This window comes from Schistosoma mansoni, chromosome 4, assembly GCF_000237925.1.
Source record: "Schistosoma mansoni strain Puerto Rico chromosome 4, complete genome".
Classification (NCBI taxonomy): Eukaryota; Metazoa; Platyhelminthes; class Trematoda; order Strigeidida; family Schistosomatidae; genus Schistosoma; species Schistosoma mansoni.
Genome location: NC_031498.1, coordinates 9,053,758 through 9,067,413, shown reverse-complemented (window position 1 = coordinate 9,067,413; position 13,656 = coordinate 9,053,758). Strand labels below are relative to the sequence as shown.

Here is a 13,656-nt window from a genome sequence, read left to right as displayed (position 1 = left end):
TATCCAATGTTATGCACCCATCATTGGCAACAATGACGATGATAAAGATTAGTTTTGAGAGAGTCTGCAATCGATTATAGCAAAGTGCCCAGGAAAGGACCTCACCTTCCTAATGGGAGACCTAAACGCCGAAGTCGGAATGGACAACACCGTATGTGAAAATATCATGAGACGACACGGTCTGACTGGAAGAAACGAAAATGGAGAGAGATTAGCAAGTCTATGCGCATTCAACAAATTGGTTATAAGTGGCACAATATTCCCACATAAACGCATACACAAAGCTACATGGATCTCACCGGACCACATCACAGAGAACTAGATAGATCATATTTGCATCGTTGATAAACAAGGAGGATTGGATGCAGATGTAAAGGCGAGGATTGGCAAAGCAAGGGCAGCATTTCTACAATTGAAGAACATATGGAACTAAAAACAACTGTCAACTAATTTCAAAGTCAGAATCTTTAATACGAACGTCAAGACAGTCCTACTGTACGGAGCTGAAACGTGGAGAACTACTAGGACTATCATCAGGAAGATACAAGTATTTATAAACAGTTGTCTTCGCAAAATACTCAACATCCATTGGCCGGATACTATCAGCAACAGCGTTTTATGGGAGAGGACAAACCAGCTTCCAGCTGATGGGGAAATTAGGAAAAGACGTTGGAAGTGGATCGGACATACATTAAGGAAATCACCGAACTGCATCACGAGGCAACCGCTAACTTGGAATCCGAAAGGGAAGCGGAAAAGAGGAAGGCCAAAGAATACGTTACGCCGGGAAATAGAAGCAGATATGAAAAGAATGAATGCTAACTGGAAAGGATTGCCCAGGACAGGGTTGGATGGAAGATACTAGTGGGCGGCCTATGCTCCTCGACGAGGGGTAACAGGCGTAAGTAAGTAATTAGGGATGCGTATCCATGAATTAGTAGTGCATCTGTTCCTCAATATTAAACATGTGTGTAATACTTAGCATTTTTCCGTTCATTTAGTTTGTAGGTACTGTATGCAAAAAGATAATTTTCACTGAGGATTACATTTGAAGCCCCAACTTTTGCTTTAATCATCTTTTCCATCCAGAAAGTTGGCATGCATCAACGTAGTGTGTTCTCGTGAGACATATATAGGTGATCAAAATGAAGTTCACGGAGAAAATTACACTCTTATATGATGCACTAATACATTACACCACATGAAAGGTAAAATGATCGAAAACTCTAGATATGACATTTTCATTGAACAATGAGAAAGTATGTTTGTCCTCATATGTTCGAATATCGTCAGTCCCCAGATGAATTCGGTATTCAAGAGTGAGGTTTTAACATACAAGTCGTTTTGTGGGAAACCGAAACCTAGACATGCCTATTATGACATAAAAACAATGTTACAATACTATATTACTTATGAGTAGTTATCACTCTTACTGCACTTTTCCATCTAATCATTAGTTAGTTGTACGTAATTTACATCACAAGCGCGCGTAATCCAACCAGACTGAAGTAATGTTTCTTCATTTCCGCATTTAATGGTGATTACTTATATGTTATCTCTGTATAGCATCTTTTTACAGGCTAAATCACACATAATCGAAGACAATTGAGTATTTTCACCACTAAACACTGTGATAATGATCCATATAACGTATGTTAAAGATTGTACAAACACATTAGTAAAAATTAAATAGTTCAAATCATTTCTTTTTGTAACACAGGTCAAATAAATTAAAAGCATTAGGTCTAAAGTTTTGAAGGATATTTCCCACCGTTCAATGTTAAGAAGCTGGCATAGCAAAATTTGAAACAGGATTGAACTATAAACAACTTAAGTAACAAGTTAATTCAGCAAAATTATTCTTATCCGAGTGCAGATTGTGATAACTGGGTCAGATACATAATTAAATAGCTTAAGTCAATAGGTGAATAGTGAATCAAATGTTCTAAAACCTTACTGAAAGTCATCTTGTTATCTAAAAGCTATAGCTCTACAAAACTTTGTATGAATTTGTTATATCGATTGGCTCGCCTATTAGAGAACAGTAAATTTATTGATCTCCCAATGATAAACAAAAACCATATGAGCAGTCTTGAGTACTTATCAGTCCTGCTTTCTGCCTAGCCCAGCCAGTTCAAAATAAAGCTTATAATAAGAGGGACACGAATATGAATATTTTAGTTACTTAACAATTATACAATAGGAAATATACCTATCATATTGGTCCATAAATAGTTCTCAAAGTTACCATTCATAAATCTCCACGGGATATAACAGAATTCCACACTCTTCTAGTATTTCTTTAACTTCTGCATCACCTATATACAAACATTTATACAGAAAGTATGAAGATTAAGGTGAAGAAATTCACTTGTGTTTGGCCACTGCTTCCCGTATACCCTTGCCAAGTACTTCTCTTTCCTCTATCTTTTAAAATTTCTGTTACTTGATAAAGTATGACTGAAACCTATTACGTTCTCTCTCAAAAACAACACTTCAAGCCGTCTGCAATAAGAACTAGAGGTCAGTCGTTACCAATACGTTTAGCTTCTACTGTGAGACTTACAAAACACTTATATGTTGAGGGCTGTTGATGCATGAGGGCACTTTAAACCTTGAGAACAACGAATGAATATATATATATATATATATATATATATATAAATTTTGTAATTTTCCAATTGTACAACTGAATAAAATGTGTACGTATAAACACAGATTTCTCAAATAAATTTTGTGTAGATGTCTTTTATATTGTGAGAAGTCTGATTACAAGTTAAGAAGTTCAATCAATTATTTTGAAACAAAGATAATAGCTGGTGTTTCGTTAAAATGTAAATATATAAATTTAGATCATTGATAATTAACGTTGTGTAGAGTGCATATGTTAGGGGCCTACTTGAACAGTTTTCCAACAACTTAAATATTATAGAAATTATCTGACCCAATTTACTTCAATTAATTGGTGATATCTGTTAACCATCTCACTGATTCAATTTCGTACATCTCTATGTTAAAGTTAGGCAGATGAAAATGATACATTACAGTAGGGGTATGTATCTCTACTTGTCTGTCATTTGGTAGAACAGAGAGCTTGAGTAGATTAGAGGGAAATATAAAAAGACTACAACATGCGTTGTGAATGAGAATAATTTCTATTTCAGGACATATCTCACAACAAAAGTTTTGGAATCACTGGACGAAACCAGCTTATCGATGGGAAACTTACAATGTGCAAGAATCAACTTAGTTGTTAAAAAAGCGTCAAAAGAACTAAGTTAATAAGTAAAAAAATGATAACGAAGTATCATATGTTCCGTCCATAATGCTCATCTCATGGTTGAAGTCTTTCAGCTAAAGACGAACCAGTTATTCAAATCAAATACTGTTAGGTTTATTAGAAAACTGATATACGATTATTGAACTTTATCAACAATGGAAAATGAAAAAAATCTTCATATTCAACATAGGTTATATGTATTTTTACTTAGTTTCCTTAATCTTAACACTTACAGAGAAAGTAGTGAATCTTATCTTGAAATTTTAAGAAAACAACTAGTCATTATGACAGATATGGAGATACTTGACTGTATAGACCCTTTTTATTAAAAAGTATTGTTCATTCAGTTTAGCATATAAAACCGACGAGTTTTTGATTGATTTTGAAGGACCGACAGTGTAGAACGTAATTTGTTTGCAACACGCTAACTGATGTGTGGGCGAAGATGACAATGATTGGTTGTCTTGATGAGTCAGACTTAGATAGGATGACAGGTGTTATATGTATTCCCCTATCCTTATCATGTATTGACTGTTATTGATCGACTGTTCCTTGATGTAGGATTTTGATGAGGAAATATATTGACGTTGTAGTCAGGCTAATCTCGTGTTCTTGATCTGAGTTGTGTTGAAGTCCTGTAGAATAGACACTGGGTGGGAATCTAGTATAGATATTCGTCTAAGGTAAATTAGCGTCCCACATACGTGTAAAAAGTGAAAGGACTGTTATAACAAGAAACCCCTAGAGTTATAACAAGTATCCTATAATCAGCATACTTCAGTTTATAACACTAACTATATTTTTTCTCCTTGCGATTTACTCACTTTTCACGGGTATTCTTATGTACTTTGGCAAAACCCTATCAACGGTTAATCAGTTTACATCAGGCAAAACAAGAAATCAATATTTTCCCGAGGTTATACTTTTCTTATTCATTTTACACTTGAAGCTTACTGCTACGAGGACTTCTTAAATATTAAACACTTTCTAAATCCCTGAAATTTCACTGTGTACCATCGGGGTTATGGAATATTATTGAGGTGCTGTGTGTCAGTCATGGGGTCTGTCGAGTTTATGTAGGTTCAGTTATGTGTTAGGTGAATATCCCAATCGTTCTTAATTACGAATAACCATGGGTAAACGAAAAATATAATCTCTATAAGCTATAATTGAGCTACTTTACTCACTAAATGTCCATCCATAAAAGTTAAAGGTATGAATTTTAAATTTTGATTTGGTTAAATGAATCTAAGAAAACCTATTCTGTGCACTGATAAACTGTTGAGGGAAAAACTCAATGAGTACGTGAACCGCATTTCTACTTTCTTTTACAAAAAAGTATCAGTCGAAATAAGAAGAATGGGAAATACATAAGGAAAGGAAGGCCATAAGAAAGTGAGAAAAAAGAGATATACAAACATTGAAAAATACAATATAATGGAATAATAACAATTTTTTCAAAATCGCATTCATATGATCATAAATGTATGTAACAATAGTAATAATGATAATAATATGAATATATAATTGTATTGTAAAGAAATAACCATAAAAAATTCAGTGTGAAATAGACTTCTGAAGGACTTTTGCAACGAATTATTTTATTTCAAAGATGATAAATAGATCTAAACAAAGCATAAATGAAATGATTGCAGTGGACAAAAAAACTTTGTATATATCGGTTAATAAATTTGAAATGTGTCATAATTTAAGTAAGAAAAGATGCTATTTACAATATAAAAAGAAATGTTTTACTACATTGACATATTGTGCATCAAATATGTATAAGAATAATATTTTTGGTTTCAGTAAGCTAAACGAAACTCTTTGTTTTAAACTTAGATGGTATGAAAAATTGGTCTACTTATGTGATTGTAAGTAGTTAAACAAGTAAGTTGTAAAATCCATCCAAATATTCATTACAATCCTAATACCCATAATTCAACATACAAAAATGATGAAACGCTTAACCAATGTGTACACAAATGAAACAAACAAATAATCAACACTGAGATAAAATCTTATAATTCAACATTGCAGTCATAATAACGTAAAATGATAATTAAAAGAATCGTTAGTATAATTGTACATTTGTCCAATTTTGAAACTGTAATTTGAATAGTTATACATGTAATACACATGTATATTGCTTGAAATTATAAATAATAATAGCAATAATGGTAATAACATTTCAATGACCTCTCTATTTTTACAAACAAACAAAAAAGTATTGTAATATATGAAATATCATTGTATTCATATGTAATTTAATGAATTAGTGTATTACAATAAATGTCTTGATAATAAGAGATTAACTGTACAATACAATTATGAATTGAATGAAGATTAACTTGTTGTTCAGGTTAATCACATTATATAAACACAAAATAAGAAGTAAAGAATGAAGGCAAATTTATATACTTGTTTTTAAAATAAGAGTTGAAACGTCTTAATTTCTGTGTGTCTGTAAGTAAAACGACACATTACTATTGTGAATATTGGTCTGTACGTTTCAATGAACACCACATTCAGATGTTTTTCAAAAAAACATAATGAAAGTTTAAATTCTTCTTGCCCGCTTACTTCATCTTAAAAGATCAATTGTGATATCAGTTCTGATATATAAGTGACACGTCCACTTCTCTTGAATAACAAGAAAACTCATCTCACTAAAATTTCTTCTTTTTCTGTATATTTCTGTGATGCATTAATGTATATGCAGTATTTAAATGCACTTGTTTTCTGATGAATACCTTGATCAATAATCCAAGATACAGACAAAAAGACAAAGACAACAACAAAAAAGAAGAGATTGTGGATATTTATGCTGATAGACTAGTCAGTAAGCAAATTATTAGCATTTGTTTAGAAAAAAGTGATTTTTATCACGATCCGAGAAAATATTCTCAGAGAGAAGGAACAGGGAGCTTAGTGATATAAAATGAAAAGAGACTAGAGGTGAATAGATATTCAATGGAGAGAAAATATACAAACAAATCCAATCCATAAATTTTGTTCAACCTGATTGTGCATGAAATCAGAAGAAAGACTGATTGTACATATATAGCAAGATATTATTAAGACCAATGACTGCATCATTTCATGGAGAAAAGGACAGATGCATAACGATTACGTATCAAAACAGAAAGGCAAATAGAACAATCAAATCACATTTCATATAGGTATGAAACCATTGTCAGGACCAAGTCTAACACGTACCGGTGATGATAAATATACATAACCATTGGATGATAACGAAAATTTGTCATGATTACATGATACAATATTATTGTTATCATTATTATTAATAAATTGCATCAGTTTAACTCCAGTATCAGTGCCATCAACATTTGTGTCTGAGACCGTTTTCTTCAATTCACCATCTTCTCCGTCTTCCTCACTTACATTACGAGCCTCTTCCTCTTCTTTCAAATATTTTAGTTCAACTTCAATATCCAAGTAAGTGATTAGCAGACGAATGAATAATGTTTGTGGTTTAACATTCTGTAGCAATTCACGTGGATCTTTACTAGTTGATGAACGCATTATATTTGGTGCAATCACAGTGGATAAATTACGTGCATCCATTAATGATTGATTTGAGTGAACTGGCTTCGATAGATGCTGTATGTCGCCAGCAATTAGGTGAAAAAAAACAACGAAAGATTATGAGAGAAATAAAATGATGAAGAGATAAATGCTTTTGGCGAATAGGAACAAAATATTAGTGATAAAACAAATAAATAAACATATAACTGACTAACTTGCGGATTTGGACACTATCAATCTTCACCTACATCTGGAATAGTAGATAAACTCATAATTTCAGCCCAAAAGAAAACCGAAATCAACAAATTGATGGTTGCAAATGAGCTATCTAACTTAGATATATGCAGAACTAAACGTGCATTAGCAGTCTGGAAAGAAACTGAATGGAAGTATATTTTATGGATGAACCAATTAAATTTAGGATAGTGCCATTTGGATTTTGTGAATTTCTTTTTATTACGATGATATATGTGGTTATGCTTTGGTTGTAATAAATATTTGTGCATAGTTGTCCACTTTACTGTCATACTGATTAAGATTGTTTCACAGTGGTTTACTCAACAGTTTAACAGAATTGAATCTAAAACTAATCTTTATAGATTCGATCTCTGTCGATAATTTGAACAACTTTAATCTACAGAGCAATCGGCACATCTTGGTCGACTCATCCTATTCAATGATGAATGCATAACGATCAAGAATATTTATGATAACATATGAGTACACAATAGTGAGTGTATTTTTAATATTCTACATAAGAAGTGACCAAAAACTGATCAAAAAACCCATATAAACCATCCAATTTACCCTGCTGATGAAATTATAATCAGCAACATTGTTGTGAATACCAAAAAACAATTTATTACTAAAATGTGAATAAAATAAGGTGGTCAAAATAATAGCACAAAAATTTTTTATTCACAGCATGCAAATTATTAGGTCATTCAACACTATGAAATGCAAGCTTGTAAGAATCAATAAAGCTCCATGTACGTTAACTGAATTTGAAAAAAAAGATATTATGCGTTGTTAAAATGCAAAATTAACATGAACAGTTCATTGTTCAAGTGATAATACATAACACAGCAGGGATGATAAAATAGTTTTCTGCAACTGTCTATATTCTATAAGAATATCACAACGAAGTAAAAGGCAGATGAATGAATATTTGGATAGAATAATGAATCTTCATTTATATGAAATTGACTAACACTTGTTCGAACGAATAACTAAATATATATATATATATATATATATATATATATATATATAGTTTCTATCCATTATGGCATCAAGCTCCATTTAGTAACATTGATTAGTGACTGATTAGTAGTGACCAGTATCATATATTTTATTTAGTCCTTAGTGTTCATCGATTTTTATCAGTCAAATTACCATGTGGCTGTTGGTCTAAGTGACTCGACATCACATGCACTGTGTTGAGATGTTAGGTAGGTTTAAGCAGTCAACAGAACACCCTGCGTTTAGCTTTCGTTGCACAAGGTACTCCATAAGGTTCTTCCAAAACCCGCTAGACTTTATTAGGTTTTATCACTTCTGTTGTGAAATATATTTATCCATACAGACTCTGCCCAGTGGCTTCAAGATAACTCAGTCATTTTAAGAATAACTCAAGCTCATTCCTACCCTATACTTTTATCGAGTCTTTTTTCAGTCTAATTCAATATCAAACAATATTTCCTACTGGGAAACCAAACAATTTTAGTTTACACTTCTGGTTTAATATTTCATCTTAATACAGCAGTTAATGTAAGTTGTTCTTTTTCTATAGGAAATTGAAGTTCTAGCCAATATAAAGGATATTATGTGAATGATTTTATTTATTCATGCAATGAATATTAGATAAATTCATTTCACTATTAATTAAGAATTGATTCTAAATATTTGACTTGGAGTAGTAGTGTTTTGTTCATCTCTAAATAACTAATCAACCAGTTAACTAACGTAGATACAATTAGAAAACGATCGAGGCGGAAGAAAGGAAGTAAAAATTGATATTAGAAAAACAAATGAAAATGATAAAACTGAATAAATATTGGCATATTTTTTTGGTGAATAATTTATGTGGAGAAGTGACTCATAACCCTTTTCACTAGTTTATATGAAAAGAAAACTAAGGTTAACACCGAGTGAAAAACAAAACGAACAAATATTATCAAATCAAACTTTGCATATTGAATAGAACAAGTGTACAACTTAGTATGAGATAAGAATAAATTAGGATAGAAAACTCAGTGTTCAGTAAAATATGAACAAATATCAGCCAATACCAAAGTCAAAATACAAACATCAAGACAGTCTTACTGTATTGAGCTTAAATCTTGAAAACTATTACAACCATCATCAAAAGAGTATAATTGCTCCGGAAATTGGAGGCAGACATGAAAAGCATTTGAGAAAGACTGGAAAGGAGAGCCTAAGACAGAATAGGTTGAAGAATCCCGGTCGGTACCCGATGCTCGATGATAGTCAACAGGCGTAAGCGAAATACGAAAAATCTTTAAAATGAAGTTTTACACCTTACTCTACAATTTTACATGCAAAATTTTATATTCCAGAAGTTTGCAAAACTACATGGTTTATTAATGATAACAAGTTACCAGCTGGTAAAATCTTGATACTGATGCACAGAAGCATATATATCCAAATATTTACTAAAATCACATGATTTGTACATCATGATATTGATGCTTCTGTTATATCAGTCAATTTACTGGGTGGTAAACAATTTTCAGTCCATTGGTCCATTACCATCGAGCAACAATTTAGTATGTTCAAAGGCTCTAATTAAGGTTTGAAAAACTCCGGTCAGTAATCTCGAAATATAACCTCACTGATTGTTCTATATTAATTGGCTGAAACTCAATGTTTTTCAATCTCAATGGGTGTGTTCCGTTAACTGAAGTTAAATGTGTTATTTAAACAGGAACAATATTTTGAAGTAACTAGTGGTCATAGAACCAAATAATCACTGAATATTACGTTTTTATTGTTAAAATCCATTTTAAACTACAATTTCAAAACTCGAAACTCTTGGTATATTAGTATAAAAACGTTAAACACTTACTTGTAGAAGTAGGATTAAATATAATAGTGATCTTCTTGGTAATGGATTTAAGCATCTAACCAAACGACAACATTTTTGAATGGGATTTAAATCCGTTGACAAATTACTGCCAGTTATTGAATCTTTATCTTGTAATTCATAAACTTCCGCTTCACAAGCAGCTTTTAAACACATTGGTTGTAGTTCAACTGGAATAAGAGGTTGACTTAATTCACGTAACCATAATTTTAATAGTCCTGCAGCTAAATGAGATTCCAGATTAGTAGAATTACTATTGTTACTAGTTGTTGTAGATGTTAACGGTGTTGATGATGACATTGAACATGCACGTTTTATGATACTGGATAAAGTTCTAGGCCAATAAGCAGTTGGTGTGAGTAGAACATATTCGGCTGGTGGCAAACTTAATGGTTCTGGTAAAATTGGCCAACTAAAATCCCCAGTTAAGCAATTCCAATCTAACGTAGATGATAATAATAGAGAATTGTGTTTGCATTTTGTTGAATCAGTAACACCAAAGGAATTCGGGTTATTTTCTGCTTCAATCACTCGTGCAGAAGTGGACCATCCAGATGGCGGTGGACGATGAACTAGGAAGCGACTAGATAAATCAGAATCATTTGCATAATTGTTGTCATTCTGTTGTTGTTCCGAATCACACAGTTGAACAACTCGAAATATTTCAAATAATTTCTCTAATTGACAACGCACTTCAATGAGTAAATCCATATCTGGTGATAATCTGGAATAAAATACCAATAGAATAAATCACTGACTACATACTATAAAAGTACACATAAAGTATGAAAACAATAAAACTGATCGTATGATCATGTAAGTAGATGTTTGCGCTGATTGTGTATAATATTTGATGCGGTACAATTTCTACATCAACGCGTCAACTTGTGACAGAAGTCAAAACGATTTCTTTGTGTTAAAACATTAGGTTACGAAAAATGAAAGAGAATAGAAAGACCTCGAATAAGTGATGTTAAAGCTTAATGTCACCTTATTTCATCCAAAGTTTATTCAAAATGTAATGTTACAAACAGATTGAGAAGTTTACTGATAAAGCGTTTATTAGACTGTCGTAGAAATGCAAATACTTTATAAAGTACCCTAATAAAATTAGTGTCCACTTATCAGCTGAATGGAATAGTCTGGAAGAAAGTGGTACATGAAGGAAAAACCAAATAGCTGTCTTTAGGCTTTGTTGTTGCTTATGAACAACATTTATTACGTGATGTGCACAGAAGCTGCAAGTGGTAAGTTGACACTAAACATTGATCTGGTCAGTCAATACTTAGTGTACTAAATCATCCCTAAAACAAAACATGCGTAGTTCTCTTGAAATGAACAATGAAGAGTAGTTAATAACTTACATAATGAAAAGCAATCAACTGTAAAATTATAGTTAATGAAATTTAATTCCAATATACAGATGTACAAAATCTAGAAGTATTTAAGTTGCCATAAACACAACATTGGCAGAACATGAACGACCTTTACACTTACAAATACACAAACACAAACTTACAGTGAAGAGAAATAGTAACAATTGTCAATGATATCTATGTATGTGGTGAACTTTAGACATAACTTGGAGTGGGAAGATGGTGGAATTCTGGATCGAGGATATTCTAAGAATATCAGATGGTTTCTGGAAACATGGAATTCATATCAATTACCATCAATCAATAGAAATCGAATGGAACCCGATCTGTCTGCTCATTTGAAAAAAGGCTATTAAACAGCATGGTCAAAGGTTAGTAGAACAAAACAATCAGCGAAGACAATAAACCCTACGATGACAATCAATCACAAACAAGACCACTAGAATAAACCAATTTAGGGTTCGTGGAATATCTTGAAAGTTCATCTCTATATGCAATTAGGTTTGATTGTACTGTCTAGATTGACAATGAAAGTTACTGAGTTGAATTATCTGGGTCAGAGAACTTTGAAGTCATTCAGCTGAGTTGGAATTATTTCCCATAACACGCAACTATGCAGCTAATTAAAATGTAATATCCTTCATATGAAAATTTCTGATTCGGAATAAAATAATGATGAGTCATTGAAAGAAAGATTGATCAAAATTAATACAAAATTTTGATAACTGTTAGAAATCAGCAATCATTGAGTTGCTAAAGTAGTAATCAACAGAACTTTGCCTATGCCAAATATAAAAACAGCGTTAGTATCACTATATATATATTATAAACTGACAAAATGAAATGAAAATTTACATTTATACACGAAAACAAAACAGGATATATGTAAAAAAGAAATTTCACATAAACAAAACGTTCGTTTTTGAATAAAAATGAATGAATCCATGCCAAATTTATTAATTTGAGTAATGAAGCAATAGAATTGTTGTCTTTATGGATGATAGTGATGATGACGGTGTTTTATGCTAATTTTGAAATGACTATATAACACACCCAGAATGTCATAATCATCGTCATTATCAATATTATTGCCAATAGACAGCCAAAACAAAAAATTGACTAAAATACGCTCTTAAACGCAAACAAGACATTAACAATGATTCATCATTTTCACATAATATCCCCATAAGTAAAATGTAACTGAAGTGAGATCATCAAAATGGGAGTCAGATTAGTTGAGTCAAACTAAATTGTGTGTATGCGTGTTTAAGTGAAAACAAGATATTTTTCATTGCCTAACTGAATACTATCGAATAAATTACATTCTGGATGTGTATGTTGTATGTATGCTAATATTGATATAAATGTACGTCTGTCTGTAAGAGAGACGGGAGAGATAGGTGATATGATTGCTGCACGTATGTAAACATGTATGAAAAAAAACATTGATCCACGTGTGTTGTTCGTTATGATAAAGAATTTGAGGAATCATTTTTCATTACGACTAAAGAAATGGGTAGGTTCAATGTAATTATTGATCTAACTAGATAAAAATTATTCACTAGTGTAAGGGGTTTACAATGATTGTTGAATGTTGTAATTTACATTACAAACTGACCTTAGTCAAACAACTGGTGAAAACAATAAAGCACTGGATAGTTGTTTCGTCCCGATTAGGAACTCCTCACGAGCTCGTGTTCACGACCACACTAGCAGAGATTAAAATCAGGAAGTCAGTTCACATGGGGAGCAAATAATACATTAGGACACATGCTTCTTCGTTTACATTGGTTGTCTGACTAAGGTTAGTGATGTAAACTATAAAAAATGATTCATCTTGCCGCCGCCAGTATTGACAACAATAATAACAATAACGCCGTATAAATGTATGCCTTAATGCACAGTACTAGTTAATAAAGCTGTAAGTGTGAGAGTGACAGTAGAAAGTGAAGAACTGCAGGAGGCACCATAATAGTACCACATTTCTGAGAGATCAGAAATGACAAAAACTAAACTTTACGACAGCTTACATGATACAAAATTAACTAACTGACTGACTTTGAAGCCTTCTGTTTATATAAGTACCATGTATGATCTAAACACAATCGTAATTACGCTACAAAGTGATGAACATGTCTATTTTACTTTTATTCTACTTACACTTTCACGTTTTACGAAAATAGATAGTATTATTATAGTTATCATAGTGAATAATTTGATCTCTTTCTACATCATTTGTTAATGTATACTCCGTTCCCACAATGAACGAAAACAAATTACAATAAATTCCATACTACTACGACTATCACAATACTTATGTAGTTCACATTACAAGATTTATTTTC

At 32.0% G+C, this 13,656-nt stretch overlaps 1 protein-coding gene across 1 annotated transcript in view; it reads right to left on the bottom strand.

Moving 5' to 3' along the window:
• Window positions 1-6,454: 6,454 nt before the first annotated feature.
• Smp_126800 (putative mkiaa1688 protein) overlaps window positions 6,455-13,656 on the bottom strand; it is a gene marked incomplete at both ends in the record, with an annotated part of 29,424 nt that continues 22,222 nt past the window's right edge. The window contains 2 exons of the mRNA XM_018796733.1: window positions 6,455-6,904; window positions 9,918-10,659. Of these exons, the coding sequence (XP_018651845.1) occupies window positions 6,455-6,904; window positions 9,918-10,659 (1,192 nt within the window). The remainder of the gene's footprint in view (window positions 6,905-9,917; window positions 10,660-13,656) is intronic.